Source organism: Equus quagga, chromosome 4 (assembly GCF_021613505.1).
Source record: "Equus quagga isolate Etosha38 chromosome 4, UCLA_HA_Equagga_1.0, whole genome shotgun sequence".
Classification (NCBI taxonomy): domain Eukaryota; kingdom Metazoa; phylum Chordata; class Mammalia; order Perissodactyla; family Equidae; genus Equus; species Equus quagga.
This window is the reverse complement of record NC_060270.1, coordinates 99,347,314-99,368,879: the sequence shown is the minus strand read 5'-3', so window position 1 is coordinate 99,368,879 and position 21,566 is coordinate 99,347,314. Positions and strand designations below refer to the sequence as shown.

Genomic DNA, 21,566 nt, shown 5'->3' with positions numbered 1-21,566 from the left:
TTCCTTCCCTCTTGTCCAAGTGGAATATTTCTGAATCCCAAACAGGACACTTAGTGCTCTTCCAGAATCTCTGACCAATCCCAATCTCAAGCACGGTGTGATAGGAAGCCCCTCTCACTCTGCATCAAGCCCCTGGGGCTGCTGCTGCTGTTGCCAGCATGTCACCCCGGTGCCCGGGGCCTGATCTGCTGCACCATATCCTGTCTGTAGTTACTTCTTTGTAGTTCCTTGGTGATGGTTTTTCTGCCTGGTGTACTCCAGGAGCCGGGGGTTGCATTCTGTGACCAAAAACTCCAGCTCCTGTGATACCTACCTTCACTTATCTCCTGTTACCAACCACCTGCACCGAGTTCTGCCAATCATCTGTCATGTCCCGGTCCCACCCCGGCTTGGATCTCTCTACACCACAGGGTCTTGGTCTCTGTTCACTTCAATTATTGGTACTCACACCTTATCTGTCCTTCGTTTTGAGAGTAGCATACTCTCAATACTTATCTCCACATGCCAGCTGTGGTAGTTGTCACCAAAGACCACCCCCAGTGAGCCATGCCTCCCAGTAGGCATGTCCTCCTGTACTCCCCCACCTCCATGTTGAGTCTAGATGACCTTGTGGCTTCTTTAAGCAACAGAATGGGGCCTAAACATAAGAAAAGGCCTGGCGGCTTCTGCTTTTGTGTTCTCAAAAGCCAGTTGCCGTTCAATAAGTCTGACTACCCTGCTGGAAGAAAGCCCACGTGGAGAGCCCTGGAAGATGAGAAGCTCTGTAGAAAGAGAGGCCATGTGGTGGAACATTAAAGCACCAGATACAGGAGGGAAGAAGTCATCAAGGGCATTCTAGGACAGTCAGCCTCCAAATGACTCCAGCCCCAGCCACCATATGATGGCAACTGCGTGAGAGACCCCCCACTGAGACCAGCGGAAAAGCCCCTCATCTGAGCCCAGTCAACTCATGGAATTATGAGAAATAATTTATGAGTGATAAATTATTATTTTAAGGTGGTTTGTTGTGAAGAAGCAAATATCTGAATCAAAACTCTCAACCAACAGATCCTTGACTATGTGCAGTCCTTTGCCTGAACTCCTAATAGGAACAGGCAACATTTATTGAGCACTAACTACATTCTAGGTGTTCTGCATATATAAAGGAATTTGATCTGCACAATGACCCTACAAGATAGGCACTATTATTACCTGCATTGTAAAATTGGGGAAACAAAGGCACAGCAAGGTGGTTTCCCTTGTCCAATATTACACAGCTCATAAGAACCTACATTTAAAGCCGTGTAACCTGGCTTCTAAGTCCTGAACTCCACTGCCTCCTGGTCTGAGGATTTGTCAGTCTGTCCATCCTTCCATGGTCATGAATATCTAGAACTATGTTGGGCATCTACAGAAAATGACGGGACATAGCCAAAGATCAGATACGGTGACTCTTCTTTGGGTTTTTACCTGGATATGGAATCAAACGTGTCATAACGGTGTGATTTAAGAAGTGCTGAGAAAGTCTCCTAGCAATCTCCCTACCCCTCAACTCTCTGCCATTATCTGGATAGATGCTAAATTTCTTTCAATAGTGAAGCACTATGAAAGTGTGACCTCTGGGAGGGCTATTACCTTGAGCCATTGTTTGCAAGGTCTATTCTACAGAACCTTCTTTCCCAAGATCTATGCATGCACCAAATACCATCCCCACTAGTGACTATAAAATAAAGTCTCACTTCCTTTTTATATGGTTTTTCCATAACCACCATCCTGTATTTTTTTTTTTCCTTTTCCTCCCCAAAGCCCCCCGGTACATAGTTGTATATTCTTTGTTGTGGGTTCTTCTAGCTGTGGTATGTGGGACGCCGCCTCAGCGTGGTTTGATGAGCAGTGCCATGTCCGCGCCCAGGATTTGAACCAACGAAACACTGGGCCGCCTGCAGCGGAGCGCGCGAACCTAACCACTCGGCCATGGGGCCAGCCCCACACCATCCTGTATTTTTAACCTGTTTCTTCTCTATATATAGTTCTGGAAATGCCTACATGCTACACAAATGTTTCCTGGTTGAAGCTTCTTATCTTAGGCAGCCTCACGGCTCTGATCACAGCTCCTCTGCTCTGAAGATCATCTTTCTCTGTCTCATATTTGAGCTCACTCAGGCAGGTGCTGTTCTCCCTCTGAACTTTGCTCCAAGCATGGAAACAGGGAATTCCTTAATTCCACACACTAATAGCCATGATCAGCCTGTAGCAATTCACAAGATTTATTGACGGCTTAGAGACTAAAAGGGGACTAGGGTCAGAGAAATAAAGAACAAATACACTACCTGTAATCACAAGCCAACTCTTCCATAGGAGGTCTCCCACTAGCCAACATTCTCCTTAGCCTCGCCTGCCAGGAAGTGGTAGTGGCAGCCAGCCTGTATGCAAGAGAGAACCCATGTTCCCCTTCTGCCTGGAGGCTGGGCTCCAACTCTCTCAGGCCCCCAAGGGATGAAACTATTCCTCCCCTTCAGAGTCTTCCCAGGACTATTGGGGGAGGGGTGGGGGGAGTCCAGGGAAAAAATGAAAAATCCATCCCCTCCCGATGGGATTGATTTGCCCTGAGTGCCCACCAAGTACCCGTCAGAAGCCAGCAATCAGTCCCTTCTTCAAAGAATATTCATTATCAAGTAACACCCAGTTGGGTACCCAAGAATTCACTGCGCTAAACCCAATCTGTTATTTTTCAGTCTCTTCTCCAGCATCTAGGGTGGTTCAGTCCCTGCCCCAAATCTCTTGTAAGCAAATGCCTGGGCAAGAACACATAGAGCTCTCAGGAACAGGGACAAGTTTCAGGCCTACAGCAGCCTACCATAGATTTAGAAAAAAAAATTCGTTCTTAGGGTTATCATTCTGCTAAAAAATAGACACAAACATATAACTAAATGAAACAATATTTCAATCCAAAGCATCTGAATGTGGGTGTTTCCACTGCATTCAGTCCTTCCAAAAAGAACAGGGGTGTGTGTGTATATAGATATATGTGTATATAGATATATATGTATATAAACCGTGTACACTGTAATATTGTGCATTAAAAGTTACAGAAAAAAGTGAGCAAGTAAGCTGGGGTGAGGGACAGATCAGTCCAAGCATGTGCAACTTTGTATCCAGAACATAAATGGCAACAACAATTGTTACCTGGGAGTTAACCTGGACCACACAGGAGTCTAGTACAGTGAATGAAAAACTGCACAGAAACAATAGAGGGAAAATGCTCTTGACACCGTATTTAGAGCACAGCTGGAAAGTGCTGAGAACATGCCCATGGACGTGGACTTCCACGCCGGCAGGGCTGTTTTCACGGTGGTGTTGGAGGTAGTGTGAATCCCCGCAATGGCTGCCAGACTCAGACAAACCCCATCTACAGCTGAGTCACAGGCTGACAGGTTTCCTCACCTGCGCCCTTTGCAAAGAGTCAGATTTTCCTGCAACCCCATCGTTTCACAGAGAGCAGAGTAGTTTCAGGTGTCCTAACTATTTTGGGGAAGTCTCCATTTCATCTCCCTCATTGTGCACAGAACTGAAGGCCCGGGCTTCTGTTTCTACTCCTCACCCCATGCCACTCCAGCAGCCGTTCACCCCCATATCTCTGGGCCCCTGGAGTAGGGGTCAGCAAACTTTTTCTATGAGCTAGATAGTATTTTCACCTCTGCACGTCATACCATGTCTGTCATAACCGCAGTGCTCAACGCTGCTGTTGCACCTCAGAAGGAGCCAGAGACAATACATAAACGCTGGGCCTGGCTGGGTTCTGATAAAACTTTATAGAAACAGAAGATGGGCTGGATTTGGCTCCCAGGCTGTAGTTAGCTGACCTTGATCTAGAACAGCACCCCTTTCTATGTTTATGTTCATCTACCTCTGAGGTTTGGGCTTCCCCTTCGTTTTTCTTTCTCTTAGGAATTTCTCTAATTTCTTGTGAGGTTAATAAGACATTTTAAAGTACCTTTGTGTACTTTATCCAGATCTGGGTGTTTTGGGGTGACAGAGGGCCTTTTGTAATACCTAGTTCTCCTTCGAGTTGGAGATAAGTCTGGTATATTTTTTTCTATCTCTTTAATGTCAGCCTTCTGTGTCATTATGTTTTAGAAGTTCTCCCACAAACAAAACATAGCTGGACCTTGTTTTACTTTTTAATCTGATGGTCTCTGCATTTTAAGTGATGAGTTAAGTCAATTTACATTTACTATGATTACTGGTACATTTAGATCTGTTTCTGTCATCTTATAGTCTCTTCCATGTTTGCCACGCTATTTCTGTTCTTTCTCATTCTTCCCCTTTCTTGCTTCTACAACTTCAGTCATGTTTTCCTGTATTTTATTTTCCTCCCTCTAATTATCTCGAAATTCAACATTCAATTGCAATTCTTTGGATGGTAGCCCTTAGTATTTTAACACACACAAGGAACTTAATAAAGTCTAAGGTCGTCCCAAACCTCTCCTCTCCTCTCCAGCGATGAGGGACCTTCAGGACCCTTCAACTGATCACGCTTCAGTTTTTTATTTTAACCTTATCTAGTACCAGTTTTTAATCCCTGAAACTGATTTTTCAGTCAGTGTTTACCGTTTCTCTGCTCACCATTGCTTCTTGCATCCTGATCATCCTTCTGAGTTCAGCTTTTATTCCCCTGAAGTACATCCTTCAATACTTTCTTCTTTCAGCAAGAATCTAAGTATAGAAAACTCTCTCCACCTTTGTTTAAAAAACTTTTTTTGTCCTCATGCCTGAATGATATTCTACCAGGATATAAAATTCTACGTTGACAATAATTTTCCTCAGGACTCTGAAGATAGTATCCTCTAGATAATCTAGAATCTTCAGACTCTATGGCTGCTATTGAGACATGTGCTATCAATCTAATTGTTCATTGTAGGGATCCCTCTTTCCTTGTTTGCTTACTTTTAACATTTTCTCTTAGTTTTCTTAGATTAGTTCCACTACAATATTCTTATGTGTGATTTACCTTTATTTGCTCTGTGCTTCTTGAAAATTCATGCCATTTACCAATTCTGGAAATTTCTTAGTCATTACATCTTTTAGTATTCCCTCTTTACTGTTCCCTTTATTCTCTACTTCTGGAACTTCTTTTAGAAATATGTTGGATCTCATTTTATTCTCTATGTCTCAGACTCCTGCTTTTATATTTTTCATCTCGTTCTTCTTTCTGTGCTGTATTCTCACTTTTTTTCTTTTTTTAGTTCTATTTTACAGTTCACTAATTCTTTCTTCAGCTGTGCCTAATCTGCTATTTAATTCGTTCACCAAGTTTTATTTACAATTGCAAATTTTTCATTTTTATAATTTTCAAATTTTTTGAAATTTGAAATTTTATTTAGAAATAAAATTTGGCTCTTGATTCAGTGTAGTGATTAAGTCCCTGTACTCTGGTGCTATAGATTGAGAGTTTGTGACCTGGCCCGCCCTGCCCCCCCCCCCCCCATTCGTGTGTTGAAATCCTAATCCCCAATGTGATGGTATTAAGAGATGGGGCTTTGGGGAGGTGATTAGGTCATGAAGGTAGAGGCTAAATAAATGGGGTTAGTGCCCTTGTAAAAGAGGCTCCAGATTGCTTTCTTGCCTCTTCTTGCCATGTGAAGTGACAATGAGAAGATGAACACCTGTGAACCAGGAAATGGATTCTCACCAGACACTAAATCTGCCAGCACCGAACTTGGTCTTCCCAGCCTCCAGAACTGTGAGAAATAAATTTCTGTTGTTTACGCTCCACCCAGTCTATAGCATTTGTTACAGCAGCCCAAATGGACTAAGACATTTGGATAAAGAATGCCCTTGTGCAAATTTCAACTCTGTCACTAATTAGATCTGTGGCCTGGAGCAAGTTACTTAACTTCTCTGTGCCATGGTTTTCTCATATATAAAATGAAAAAACAGTAATACCTCATAATACAATAATAATAGTGTTGTTGTGAGGATTAAATGAGTTAACATTTGCCAAGCATTTAGAAAAGTGCCTAGCAAGTGGTCAGTGCTGTGCTACTATTATTAGCAACAACAACCAAGGTAGCCTGATCTTTTTCTTTTTTTTTTTTTGAGGAATATTAGCCCTGAGCTAACATCTGCTGCCAATCCTCCTCCTTTGGCTGAGGAAGATTGGCCCTGAGCTAACATCTATGCCCATCTTCCTCTATTTTATATGTGGGATGCCTCCCATGGCATGGCTTGATAAGTGGTGTGTAGGTCCACACCCGGGATCCACACTGGTGAACTGACCGCAGAAGCGGAGTGCACAAACTTAACCGCTATGCCACCGGGCCAGCCCCAGTAGCCTGATCTTTTTGCATTTCTCATTCCTGTGTTTTAGTTACTTCTGTTGTAGCTTTAATCATTTTAGAGGTATTTTCTTTGGTCATCACTTTCTATGTCACATTCTGGTAATTCAAGTTCTTGGGACTTGTCCTCTTGTATCCTGTGTCCACTGACTGTGCCTCACACACACACACAAAAATTTGTTCCTTGCTTATTCTGTGACTTTGTGTCATGATCTCATCTTCAGCGAGGCTAGTTATTTTGTGAGAATCCCCTGCCACCCAGCTGTGTCTGTGTTCCCCCACATGGTTTTGCATTTACTTATACCAAGAGTGCCAGGGGCATCTCTGTTCCATAATCAAATTTCTGTTTATATCTTAAAATGAGGTTTCCTGAAATGTAATAAAAATTTTAAATCCAGGCCTGGAGTTTGGCTTTCTCAGGGAATTCCAGGTTTTTCCCCCACTGGTTACCTAGGCAGAGACAGACGAGATTGACTAGGGTCTCCTGTGCAGGTGGTCAGATTTTTTTTCTCTTGAGTCTTAGTCCCCACACCTCACCTCACTCAAAACAATGCCTCGTGTCTACATGAACTTTGAATCCAAGCCGCCAGGTTATCAGGTATCCACTCAGGTCGTTACTTTGGCTTTAAGTTTCCTCTTTTTTATTAGCATGTTTTGATTCTCTTTCAAAAATATTTTACGCAGCTTTTGTAGATGTTTCCAGTGCTTTAGGATTTGTTAGCTCTCCAGCTTGCAGAACCCCCAGTAGGCTTCTTCCTTCTCGTAAGGTTATTTTGCAACATCTTCCTTCCTTTCTAGTCTTCCTTCCCTCTCAATATTTCTATTCATTTTTTTTTTTATTATCTTCCTCCACTTCCTACCAGTTACTTTCTTTCTCTGATAGCATACTTTGATCCTACAGAGTTCCATATGTGCTATGTCAACCCGAAAAGACAAATAGTCTTATTAATTGGTCTTCTACTGTCACTGAGACACCAAAGCATTTATAGGAAGGGCAATGCATACTGGGTTGATGCAGGAACATTTCATTTTAAAAGCACAGATTTTGATCCTGTAGAAATATTCCCTGGTGTGACTCTTCTTCTCTTTTCTCTAAGGAGTGTTTTAGATTTAATCATTCTTTCTGATAGCTATTGATATGTTAGCCATATTTTCTCACTGCATTCCTGACTCTAATGAACTGTGCTTTGAAAAATAACCTTGATCGACTACACTGTCTTGAGGAAGAGTGCCCAGATTGGCTGATGCAAAGATTCAGGCCTCCATGACAGATATATTCCTATATTGACGATGAGAGCATAGGCAAACCAATCTCTCTACTGGTAGCCATTACCATACCCAACTCCTTTGCTCTGATTCTTAGAGCCACTTGACTCCTCTTGTAGAACAGAGAAGTCCGTGTAGAAATGCCGACCGGCGGGCTTAATTCTATCAGGCCACATAGTGTGAACTTTCTCTCTAAAAATTAGTAAATTAGAATTTAGTATTATAAAAACCACAATACAGATCTCATTCGGCATATTTTTTCCTTGTGGTAAAACATACATATTGTAACACTTTAACGTTTTAACCTTTTTTGAGTGTACGGTTCAGTGGCATTAGGTACATTCATGTTATTGTGCAACCATCACCATTATCCATCTCCAGAATTTTTTCATCATCTCAACTGAAACTCTGTCCCCATTAAACAGTAATTCCCTCTTCTTCAATCCCTCAGTCCCTGGTAACCACTGTTCTACTTTCTTTCTGTAAGAATTTGACTCTTCGAGGTACCTCACATAGATGGAATCATACAGTATTTGTCCTTTTGTGTCTGGCTTATTTCACTCAGGAAGATGTCCTCAAGGTTTATCCATATTGTGGCATGTGTCAGAATTTCATCGAGCCTTTATTTTTTAATGTATTGAATTTTATACATGTACCCTTTTTGGGAAAGATAATTTTTTATTAGCCATAAAGCCATAAAGCATTTTATCTGCATAGATACTGAGATCATCATGACATCTCTCACTCATCAGCTCTTTAAATACCATTCTCTCCCACAGCTCCTGCTCTGCATCTATCATATTTGAACTTTCCTTACCCTTTTAGCAAAAGCAAGACTTTGGGAACACATCATCTTCACATGAAAAGACATTTTTATTCTGAAATATGTAAGCTGCTTAACTTATTAGGTGAAAATTTGAAGGCACTGACCTTCACAATTGGAGGAGCTGACTAGTCTCACAAGAAAATGAGGTCTTTGGCCACCTCAGCTTATCTTTAATCCACCTCTGCCCTCCACCTAACCCTGGGATGTTGTGAAAGGTAGCCAGTCAAGTCTCGGTCATCCACACGCAGGCGCAGTTTCTTGTTACTGATACTTGTCTCTACCTTATTCCCCCTCCTCCCGCTTACCCCCAACAGACTTCTGATCAGTCCTGCTCTATGCCTTTTAGCCACTTCCCTTTGCATAAGAATAAGGTCCAATCTCCTTAACCTGACTTTTAGGACCCCACATAATAGAACCCAAGTTACCTTTCCAGATCCAGCAAAACAGAATTCTTCACTATTCTGGTCATATGTTCTATAGTTTCCTCTTTTGTCTTATTTTATGCTTTTCCCTTTGATGGCAACACGCCCCCCAGAGTCTCTTTCAAAACTATGGCCCTTAAATAAAGCTCATCTCAAATATCCACCTTGTCCAAGGAACGCTTTAAGATCCTTCCAGCTCCATAGGATCATCCTTTTGTAGATACCTCAAAACCCTTTTATTTCTACCTCTCTTTTGGAGTCTATCAGATTATCCTTTGAATTATAGTTAACCACATATTTGTCTTAGTGCCTCAAACTTAGTGGGCTTTAAATTGTTTAAAGGAAATGGCCATGTCTTGCTCTCCCATAACACCTAGCATTGTGACTTGCACAAAGTAGATCCTTTATAAATATATTTTTATATCATTTGCTTACTTCCTTAGAGCTGGTCCATGGCATTGCAACCTTAAATCAATCATGGAACCAGCATTATAACAGGGGAGACCTCTGGAGTCCCGGTGGAAGGAAGGAGGAAGTAGGACCAGCAGGTGTAGGGAACAGCTCTCAGGGTGAGCTAGAGTCTTCTGCCAATTATTTACCCAGTGTAAGTGGGACATGGGTGACACTTTTCTTGCCTCACCATTAGCTTTTCTTGGTTGCAGTGTTGGGAGGAAATGTAAGTGCAAAAGACCTTAAACTCAGATGAAAAAAATAAAGTGACATGGAAATGTAAAGAAGAATCCAGGTTTTAAAACTCTGCTCTTTCTGTTCTAACAGGGGATGGGGCAAAATCAGGTTACTCAGATGATTTCTGTAACTTTGGAATATCCATGGTGCTTCATGATGTTAACATTTAAGCTACTGTAGAGAGTAACAGATTTTCCAAGAAATTTAGAAAAAATAGACACAATCCTAAATTACTACCTTTTGGTAGCATAATTTTTGACTAATCCTCTACAAAGTATATGATATTGGTTTCTAGGTTGTTTACCTGATGATTTTTAAAACTATGTTATACTTATAAAAATATTTAAAACAAGTTTAAGCTTTCGGGGGGGGAAATGTCTTTTGTTCTTGTGAAAATTGCTATGGTCAATTTTTAGAAAGAATAAATGTCACATTGAGTCTAGATTGAGTGACACCCATTTGGGAGGAGTCAAAAAGCAAATCAGAAATGGGGAAAACCATTGAGGAGTGATTAATGAAGGAGGTTGCAAATTATAAGTATTTTCAGTTATTCATCTTAGACAATTGGATTGCAGGGCCACTGGGTATTATTTTACGATTCTCAGAAGATTGAGAAAGTCCTGGAAGACTAGAGAAAGAAATATTTATATAGTTCATTTATTTTTTAAAAGAGACAAAGAGAGACCCTAATAACTAAAGATTAATTTACTTAGCTCTAATCCTGCGAATAAGGTCGTAGATCAAGTCCTCAAAAAATCTACTTGTGGTATAGACATCTAGAGGCACACAGGATCCTTAGAGGAACAGTGTGGCTTTATGCAACTCAATATGTGTCAGACAATTTTAATTTCCTTCCTTGACAGGATGACAGCACATGTAGCTTGGAGGCAAGCAATAGAGGCCATTTATCTGTCTTTTACTCAAGCTTTCAATTCTCTCATCCATGTGATGCCCAGCAGCCAGCTAGGAAAATAAGTCAAACGTTGTGTTTCTCAAGCTGCAAACCCTGGAGAGTTCCATGAAAATGTTCAAATACAGGAATACATTCTTATATAGAAGATTATCTTTTTTAAAGCATTCTATCAGTTAAAAGGAAAAAAAACTAACTTTTGGTTTGCAGTAAAAGATTGTAATTGAAAACTCTTCATATAGAATGACCTCAGTTTCTCAAGTTTCAAAATGGTTTTGGGTCCCCAGATGTATTTTGGAGGCTGCATAACTGGGTCCCAGCAGGAACCAGATGGCACAATTAAAGTGGGGAACTGAGAGAACTTACTGCAGGGACTATTTACAAAGGAGTGGGCAGGATTCAGGGAGCAACAAAGGATAGTGCAGCTGGGAACAGCTGTTACCAGCCCTGATGTGAGGGGGCAGGCGGGGAGCAATGAACAGAACCTAGAGAGGACAGTGGTGTGGCAAGAGCCACCGAGAGGAGCTGTGGCCCACGGTAGAGGATGCGGGTATTCTGCCATGCCCCAGCCTGTGCAAACCCACGAAATTATAAGCAAATTCAGGGGTATACATGTGAATGTTCCTTTTCTTGCAGAGTAGATACATAGATTTTTATCAATGGTCTCCAAAGTGAGCCCCAAATGCTAAGAGCTATATTTTTAGAAGGAAATAAAATTCAAATTCTCTTTGTTATATTCTTGAAGTTGATGGTTTACAGCCCTGGTTAAGCACCTACAGGGTACAAAGCACTAAACAACATTCTATGACTGGATAAAAATAAACCAGGAGAAGTTATTTAGTATATTTTGGACCAAAGATTGAGTTTTACTAAGCAATTGTTCAGTATGTAACTGTTATTGTGTTGATGTTTGGGAGTGAAACATGGAACAGAAGAGCTGGTCATGGCTCTTAATGAGCTCACATAGCAAATTACATTGACTAATACACATGTATTACTCTGAAAGGTTGGTCAAGTGGTAACATGGATAAAACTAACCTGATAGGCAGTCAGCTATGTATTTGGCTTTTATTTATTTATTTTTTGTAGTTTTGTTTACTTGTTTATTTTTGTGTGTGTCATTTTATACACAATATATATATACTTGCACAGTGCCTAGCACATAGTAAATGCAAATGAATTGTACGAATTATTGTGGATAAAATTAACCTTATAGGCAGTCAGCTACGTATTTGGTTTTTGTTTATTTTTTGTAGTTTTGTTTATTTGTTATTTGTTTTTGTATATGTATCATTTTATACACTATATATATACATATATATATATATATATACTTGCACAGTACCTAGCACATAGTAAATGGAAATGAATTGTATGAATTATAGTGAATTATATAATATATTATATATATCAGTCATATATAATTCATATATATATAATACATGTCTTAGTCAGCTTATGCTACCATAACAAAATACCATAGACTGGGTGGCTAAAAGTCCGAGACCAAGGTTCCAGTGGGTTCAGTAGCTGATGAGAGCCCTCTTCCTGGCTTTCAGATGGCCACCTTCTCACTGTGACCTCACATGGCCTTTCCTAGATGTATGTGTGCAGAGACAGAAAGAGAGTGAGCTCTCTGGTATATAAGGACACTAATCCTATTGGATCTGGGCCCCACTCTATGACCTCACTTAATCATAATTACTTCATTATAGGTCCCATCTCCAAATCCGACCACACTGAGGCACACAAAGATTCAGTCTATAACAATATATATAAATATATATAAATGAATTATGTTAAATACCTATATAGCATGTATAATCCTTTCACTTTTATTATGTGCCAAGTACTGTGCAAGTTGTTTGGGATATAAAACACTGATTAAGATACTGTTCCTTTTATGTTTTATTTGGTGAGATTGCTTAAGATTTACTCTCTTAGCAAATTTCAGGTATACAATGCAACATTATGAACTACAAACACCATGCTGCACATTAGATCCCAAGAACTTATTCATCTTATAACTAAAAGTTTGTACTGTTTGACCAATTTGGCCAATATCTCATCATTTCCCCTACCCCCCAGCCCTTGGCAACCACCATTCTACTCTCTGTTTCTAGAAGTTTGACTTTTTTTTTAGCTTCCACATATAAGTGATACTATATAGTATTTGATTTTCTTTGTCTGACTTATTTCACTTAGCATGATGCCTTCCAGTTTCATCCATATTGTCACAAGTGGCAGGATTTCCTGCTTTTTTATGACTGAATAATATTTCATTATATATGTATATACACCATGTTTTCTTTATCCATTCATCTGTCAATGGACCCTTAGGTTGTTTCCATGTCTTGGCTATTGTGAAATAGGTAACTCTTTGATGTGATGGGTGTGTTAATTAACTTGATTGTGGTAATCATTTCACAATGTATGCACATATCAAATTATGCTGTACACTTTAAATACACACAATTTTATTTGTCAATTATAACTCAACTAAAAATATTTAGGTATACTGTTCCTGATGTTGAGGAGTAAGAGTCAAGTGAAAGAGCTTGATCTCTACACAATTTTTTCAGTGGAGACACCATCTATAGACTTTTAGAAGTTCAGCTGGAGAAGTGCCTGCCAGGTTCACAGACTGTTCATTCTTCTAAATCAGTGGCTCTCAACCCAGGCTGCATATCAACAGGGGAAATTTTAAAATAGGGCTTCCCCGTCCCACTCCCAGCGATTCTTATTTTAGTTGGTCTGAGGTGAGGCCCCAAATGGTGTTTTTTGGAAGGCATCTCTTGAGATCCTACTGTGTATCAGTGTGGAGAGCTGCAGGGCGGTGTCCTGGAGTAGCACAGTGACACACGCACACAGCCTCCCCACACCCAGACAGTCTGCTCCTGGGCCCACATGCATCGCTGCACTACATCGTAGCCTCTTAGAATATGACTAGTTGTTCTTCTCCTGAGCATTAGTTCTCATTTGATTTCAAAGACACTGTAAATTTTTTCCTCTTTATGAAACAACCCCTAGTCAACCCAGAGCTAGTCCAGGACCTGCCAACTGCCCATGCGTACACTATATGGAATGCATCTCGGTATTAGCTTCAGGCTTGTGTCAATGAAACCCCTTCCCTTCGCTTTTCCTTTTTTCCCCCAACTTATTCTAATTTATACTATCTTGATGTGCTTTTATTTATCCTTGCAAACTGTCTCTGATTCTTTTGGGAAGGAAGGAGGGATAGGTATTTATAATCAACGAATGAACAAAGGAAAAAACATACAAAAAATGCACACAAATGCCATGGATAGAAATAACCAGAAGAGAGTTTTTGCAAGCCTGTCTGTTTCCTGAAGGCTGTTCAGGGAGGACAAGACTGAACGGGCAGTGAAGGCGGGGTGAGAGGTGAAGTGGGAAGGCAGTGCCCCGGCTTCAGGCAGGCGTAGAGGGATAGTCAGAGAATGCCTAGAGAGGACGAACTCCGTGGCCGTCTAAGGGTACAAAGGAGACATGGGCTTCCAAATGAACGCAAGCTGGGCAGTTGTAACCCAAGTTCATGAAGAACGATGAATGTTCTCAACATCACATATGAATGAGAACAAGTCGATATCTTCCTAGCACAACCCTCGTTATAAAGGAACAAGACGGGAAGGTCTGATGGGCTGAGGGAGAAATAAACTGGGAGGCCTTCCTGCAGGACGTCAATTTGGGGCTTGGTTTGGAGCAGGAAAAGCCATATGCTCTATGAGAAAACAAGAGGTTCTGGAAATCGCCACAAGTCTACACTGATGGTACACTGAGGAAAGAGGATTTCCCTCCCCATGAAGTGAGATGTAGTGGGAGGGACATCCAGGGAGAGCTGTGCTGACAAGGAACTGAACGAGGAAAGGAGGAGTTTTGCAAAGACTCAGGGCAGTTTAGTGAGAGTTTTATGAAGGAAACGCTGTGAAGAGGATTCATTCTTCATTTAACAAATACTTATTGAGCATCTTGTATGTGACAGGCACTGTTTTGGGTGGCTGGGGTACAGCAGTAAATAAAGCAAGTATAGTCTTTCCATCATGAACCTTATCATCTAGGTATTAGACATAAATACTGACCCAAGGCATGACATAATGACAAGCTGTGATGAGTACTTTAAAGAGACAGTAGGGGGCACTGTAGGAAGCCATGGATGAGGCTGGGAGGAATCTGGTTTGAGGACCAGGAAGGCTTCCCATCAGTGGACAAACTAGAGAAATATTTAGGAGAATCGATTAATAAGTCTTGGCAATTGATTGGATGTGGGAATGAAGGAGACAGAATCATCAGAGAGGTTTCCTAGGTTTCTGGCTGGTGCAGCTGGTACCATTCACTGAGCTAGGAAATACCAGTGCAGAAACACATACACAAACATATGTGGGCACGCACACGCTCACACTCACACGCACACACTCGTAGTCAGGAGTTGAGGGGACAATTAACTGTAATTAGTTCATTCTTACCTCTCTTTCATGACCTCCTCTTCTCTCAATAAAAAGGAAAATAAGGAAGGTTTTCCAAGAGCAGACGGATAAAAGTTCAAACTGAAGGCTTATGGAGACTACTCTGAAGTACTTTCATAAAAAAATATGAAACAGCAAAAATCCTACTGATGACTGCAATGTTATTCTACTTTTCTTTTAGCTCTGCTCTTTATATTTGATGGTCAGTTATGGAGATACCTTAAAAATTGCACTCCAAGTATATCCATTGCCAAAAGAAGTTCCCAAACTCTCGGGAGATTGTTTACTGTCATTGATTAAAAGGATACACATCTCTGTCATGGTTGGAGTTAAACTTTATTTGAGCCACAACCTTATAAATATATGTACACAGCATTCCTTACATACACACAGGATTGTAAGCCATCCTCCACCCAGCCCATATCCATGCTTCCCAACTCCTAAGTGTGTCAGCTTTTGAAGAACTCCCCAGGCAGCATCAACTCACAGAGAGCGTGGTATGGCCTCTAAGTGACACCGCGCCTCCCAGAGGGTCGAACTGAATCCAGGTGTAGACAGGGTGTGGGCAAGACCTGCTCCAGAGTTGCACAAAAGGATGACTTGAACATCTTAAACTCAAGTCTAAATTCGCCTGTTACTGATTCCTTAGCCTATTGAGTTAATCTTGAAATGAAATGAAAAATACAGCCTCCTTAAAATGCATTTCCTTAAAAGAAAAAAAAACTGCCAGGAGGCAATTTAATCATTTGTGATTTCTGAAGAAAAACGAGGATCTTTCTTTGCATTCCCAAGAGTTTTCATCTGAAAATAAATGTGTGATCTAGAGTTGTCATATTCCATGATCAAATCACAAACATAGGCAAACAGAAGCCTCTGATCCCACTCTGTGGTGTGCTGACATCCTGCGGGGGCCACAAAGAAGTCTGGTCATATTTCCCGAAGGGTAGCTTTCTCATACAGACCTACATTACACTGACACTTTTTTCTGTAAATATTTTGAATGTGTGTGATCAATTTCTGTCACTTGTCTAACACCTGGAAGTGCCTGACAACATTCTAACATGAATTTCTGGATTGGTTTCAGAAACAGAGTGACTGGTAACTATCTACAAGTGGCTGATCTGTTCTGATGTGAGCTTAATTAATGCTGCCTATGAAACTCCAAATGTCACAATCCAAGAGTTTTAAAATTTTAACTATTAGACTGACTTAGTTAACTTATTCTAAAATGAAATTACAATTTAATTTAATGGGAGTACTAAATTCTTTTATAATAACTTCATTTTTTAAGAGAAAAGGGTTTTATAAAATCACTCTATTATGATTATGATTTTAGCCTGTGGATGAGAACTACAGTCATGTGTCACTTAACAACAGAGACACATTCTGAGAAACACATTGTTAGACAATTGCGTCATTGTGCAAACATCATAGAGTGTACTCACACAAACCCAGATGGTATGGCTTACTGCACACCCTGGCTGTGTGATACTAATCTTGTGGGATCACTGTTGTATAAACCGTCTGTTGTTGACCTAAACGTCATCCTGCGGCACATGACCGTATATGAAAATGCCGCAAATAATATGCGACTATTCAACTACAAACTTACCGGGAAAGATTGGGCTGCCCAGTTGTGATGTCTGGTCAGGAAGTCCAAGCCATTGTCTGATGAAATAGGAGATTAGGAACTGAGGCTGTTGCTGGTACTCCACCAGAACATCAGGGACCACATTGATCTGGTCACATTCAAGTCTGTTGAGAAGTGTCACAACAACTACAGCAGCTAGAAGAGCAAGTAACACCGTTACTGAACAAATGGGTTTATCTCGTATAGAAACATTAGCCAACATCCCCATCTCCTTTGCACATGTACTTTGCATTATTTCATATAGAGGCAACCCGCAGAACCCTCTAGCCTCCTTTATAATTCATATTTCTGTGGACTCCCACCAAACACTCTAACTACATAAGTGAACTGAAATAATTTTAAGTACTCTCCCTTCTCCTTTCCCCTACAATTGGCTAGATTAAAGCTCGGGAAAGCATTGTGTTCAGGATAAGAACAGGGAGAGATCTTTGCCACCTAAGACACACAAGCCTTCAGCTTTTATCCTGTTTCCAGTTCTTCGAGAAGGTTCTTCTTACTTGAGGATCTAACTGGACAGCTAGCCATTGTTCCTGAGATGATATTTGACTCCTTGGTGCCATGTTTGAATTTGCCTGCTGCAACCGTTGCTGAAGGGTAAAGTAAATAGAGAGAAGATATGGAACGCTGACGCCAGGAAATACCCATAAAGGTGAGTACTGACTCTTGAAATTTGAGAAGAAAAATAGGAAAGGAAATACTTAAATATAAGAAGCAACTCCATGAAGGAGCAAATTTATTTGCATTTAGTTTCTAAAGCATGGGAATAAAATCTTATGATAGCTATGAAACTATGGTAAAAGAACAAACATCTTTTTGTTAAAAAAAGTGAAACTCTCATTTTTGAAAAGTCACCATGAAGGCAGCATCTTTGGTTTGGTCCATCAAGAAGAACCAGAGGGAAAAACTGCATCGCCTACAAATTTTTTATTTTCAGTTTCACACGATATCTCTGATTTCAAGGAATGTGGTTACGCACATTGAAATCAGTGGCAACCACTTTGAATTGATAGCAGTGTAATAATCTCCATCTGCATCGTTTTTTAAAGGATTTCAGTGTATATGGGATTAGATGTGGCCACATTAACAAGCCTTGGGGGCATGGCGATAAAGTTGGGCATGGAGATAAAGTTGGGCAAGCGTGTAATATTTATTTCTTTGACCTCTCCACTATTTCAGGCTTCTTTATAAAATCTGGATTTGGGAAGGAGAATTGTGCTGTAATATGATGGATGCTATCTTTTTGTTTAGTTTAGTTCTTGCTATACTCTAGGCATTTATAATGTCATTTAATCCTTACAGCAGTACTGTGAGCTGGATATTATTTTTATCCCCTTTGACAGATAATGAAATGAGGACTTAGGGAGGTCCAACAGATGGCCCGTGTGACACAGCTAGTCAACAGCCAATCGATTCCCAGCTTCCTAAAGTGTTGAGAAGAGTTCGCCTTCCATCCATTCTTCTCCTGAGCTGGCCTATGGTGAACCATTAGGCAGACCTGCCCTGACCTATCGGGCAAACTGACCTTTCTGTTCAGTGAAGTGAAAAGCAAGGAAAATATTCAACTTGAGCTAAGTCAAATACTTCATCGCCTAAGACCATATTTATTCCAAACTCATTCGGTTGTAAAGCAACTTGGCTGAACAGGTAAACAAGAAAATGGAAGGGCTAGAAACTTCCCCAGCTTTTCAAGTTAATGATCAGCAAGTCCGTGAAGCCTGACATGGGCTGGCAGTAGCGGGGAAAGTTGAGAGCCCTCTCTAATCCCTCACTTGGCAGAAGGATGAAAGGAAACCCGTGTTCTGTACGTTTCACAGAGTAGGAGCTGACTTGATTAAACGTCTTTTCTGGCTATTTCAAGGGTAATGCCAAAGATGGAAAAGAACAGGTCAGAGCAATCTCAGTGGTGTTTTCTTGACCCTGAAGGCCCCATTAACAAGCAGTGTATAATAATCTTGTCACCTAAAATTACCATTTGTAAGAGTAACTAAAAGGGACTAATTACCCAAAACAGTTTGTCAAAATTAAGCCTGACAGCTTTGCTACCATAATCCTCCTTGGGCAGGGAGGATGGTTCCTGTGGAGGGACACTTAGTGACCTAGCTGTCACCAAGGCGGTTGTCAGCTAACTGACCTCAGGCTGTAATGTGATGGGAACACACCACCAGCATGAACATGAAACTCAGCTATGCTAGGAACTCCCCATGGTTCACCCCTCTTTGGGGTCATTTATGGCCCCTTTGAGAATTTGATGGAAGTTGTAATTAGAACCCCTTTTCACAAAAATACATATAGGCATATATCTACAAAGTATTCGTGCATAAATAATTTCAGGGGGTTCAGAGGCCACGGCAGCTCCCTCATGAATCCTCAGGAATTAGTGGACCCCATGGACCATGCTTTAACCCCAGCTCTCTGATTCAGAATGGACTTCCTGGAAGTTTTTCCCATAAACTGGAGGCAAAGATAGTGGGGCTAGGCACAAACTCCCCTGTGCACAGCAGAACCCAAACAGGGCTGGGCCTCGGAAAATGGCAAGACAGCAAAGGTCAGCTTTGGAGTTCCCAGCCTGTCCCTTATAACTGCTCCTCTGCCACCTCTCCCTGACCCTTTTCATGGCTCCCTTCACTCCTCAAGGTTTGAGTTTATTAAACAGACTCCACCTTCCTCCTCGTACGCCTGGTATATAAGCATAGGAATCTTGGCAATCCAGAGTCTTTGACCTCCTAGTCTCCCTTGAGACATTAATCTCAGGCTGTTGGCTGCTTACCAAAAAAGTAGAGAAAATTTATATTCAAAGGAGCTGATCAAAGCTAAGAGGCATAGCAATAATTTGTTCCTGTAGATTCGTGTTTCTTAAAATGTGCTCCACTGGCCACCCGCATCAGAGCCAGAGCTTGTTAATAATGCAGATTCTTAGGCTCTATCCTGGACATACAGAATTAGGGGTGGGGGTATGGGAGGGCAGGGAATCTGCATTTTAAAAATAAACCCCTTCCCAGTTAAATCAAGTTACAGCAAATGTGCATACCTGGACCCCAGTATTTTAGCTTCCCAAAGAAATGATGAATTAGACAGAACCAAGATTTAGCATTACATTCTATCAATAATTATCCCATATCTTTTATAAAGTGTTATTCAAGACAAAGTTTTTATGACATAAAAGTTTATGACATAAAGACATAAAGTTTTTATGACAAACCTCAAATGCTTTCTTTTATTAGATAATGAGAGTTGTGTAACTCAAAGTATTTCTATTTTCAGCTTGGCCTCCAGGAAACTCAGAACTAAATCTAAGTATTTAGATTTAGTATTGCACTCCCAGGTATCCTTTTTGATACTGACTGAGAACTCCCCACCCACTCCCTTGAATATATGCCTCTTGTTCTCTTTACCTTTGCTTGAGTGATATAATACATCCATCTTTTATTGAAAATTGTTGCTAATGCCTTTTCAAAAGAGGGGAGAGTACAAATAATCTGTCAGTAGATAAACACGTGACTTTTCTACACCTTATGGAATAGTGAAGGCAGCAGGGTCAGGAACAGGAGATCTCAGTTCTGGTCCATCTTTGTTATGGTCTAGCTGTGTTTCCTAGGCAGGCCCCCTACACCGTCTAGATGTCATTTCATTCTCTGAGGAGGGAGTGGGTTGGATCTCAGAGGTCTCTCCCAAGTCCACACCCTCAGCTTATGAGCCTCACATCATCTTGTCCATGTGAGGACCATGCCGTCATCTCCAGGAGCTCCAGCTGCAACCTTGGGGACTTGAGCTTCTGCAGGATGCTGGATCCCCAACCAGAGATGAGTCTGGGTGGGCAGAGAATGGAGTCTCACATGCTGAGGGTGGAGGCTCAGGCAAGGGGAACCCAGGAAGCCTCAGTGGGGTCATAGAAGGGGGTCACAGGTAATGCCAATCACACAAAGGGTCAAATCCATGGCCCTAAATGGTTCTGTAATGTGTGAGTGTGTTGACAGTGGGGGAGGGAGGAGTGGGAGAGAGGGTAGGAGAATAGAATTACAATGAATCAAAACACAACAAAACTATAGGGGCCAGCCCGGCAGCACAGCAGTTAAGTTTGGGAGCTACACTTTGGCAGCCCGGGGTTCGCCAGCCCAGATCCCAGGTGTGGACCTATGCATGGCTTATCAAGCCATGCTGTGGCAGGCGTCCCACATATAAAGTAGAGGAAGATGGGCACGGATGTTAGCTCAGGGCCAATCTTCCTCAGCAAAAAGAGGAGGATTTGTGGTGGATGTTAGCTCAGGACTAATCTTCCTTAAGAGAAAAAAAACAAAAAAAATTTATATATATATATATGTATATACACACTAAACTTGATTAAAAATGGGTGAAAAATGATGAAGTGAGAAGGAAGAATGTTTTAAAAAATCCTCTTTCTAAAAGTAATAGATTACTTACCATTTATGCCTGATTCCCCAGATACATTGACTGGTTTTGTTGTGAAATAATGGCTTGCATGCTACTGAATAAGTCAACTCAATGATTGATTTGATTCCAACTCTAACCATCTCGATATATGCCTAGTGCTTAGGGTTTGCTTGCTGAAGTAGCACAACGATCTGCTCACAACTTTTAAAATAGAAAAATCTGGGGTTTTTTTTGGTTCTTCTGAACAGGGACTATGAACCTTGTGCATCCGTGGGAGGCTGCTGGGAGAAGCAGCAGAGCATGGTGCAAAGAGGCCTCGAGTCAGACAGAGCCGGGTTCAAATTCCAGCTCAGCTACTTATTAACTGTGAGAACTGGGGAAAGTTATTTGGCCTCTCAGCCACAGTTTCTTTGTCCGCTGTGAGGGTGAAGAGAGCTGCAATTGGTTGCCTCTTGCCCTTGTGTAAGAATTTTTCAAAACCCTGATTTTTCTCCATTTTAGAGTTAAGAAATGTTCCAGCTCCAGACTGAATGTGATCCTTAATCCTGTCGTAATATCTTCTTCACTTTATCTGTGATCACTGTGGAGTTCCCAGAGCCCAATCTCCTTTATTGCTG

General features: G+C 41.1%; 1 protein-coding gene across 1 annotated transcript in view; it reads right to left on the bottom strand.

The window, feature by feature from the left end:
- The window catches only part of UPP2 (uridine phosphorylase 2), a 65,220-nt gene that overhangs the window by 5,195 nt on the left and 38,459 nt on the right, over positions 1-21,566 (bottom strand). Inside the window, 2 exon segments of the mRNA XM_046659856.1 lie at positions 7,651-7,775; positions 16,522-16,695. Of these exon segments, the coding sequence (XP_046515812.1) occupies positions 7,651-7,775; positions 16,522-16,695 (299 nt within the window).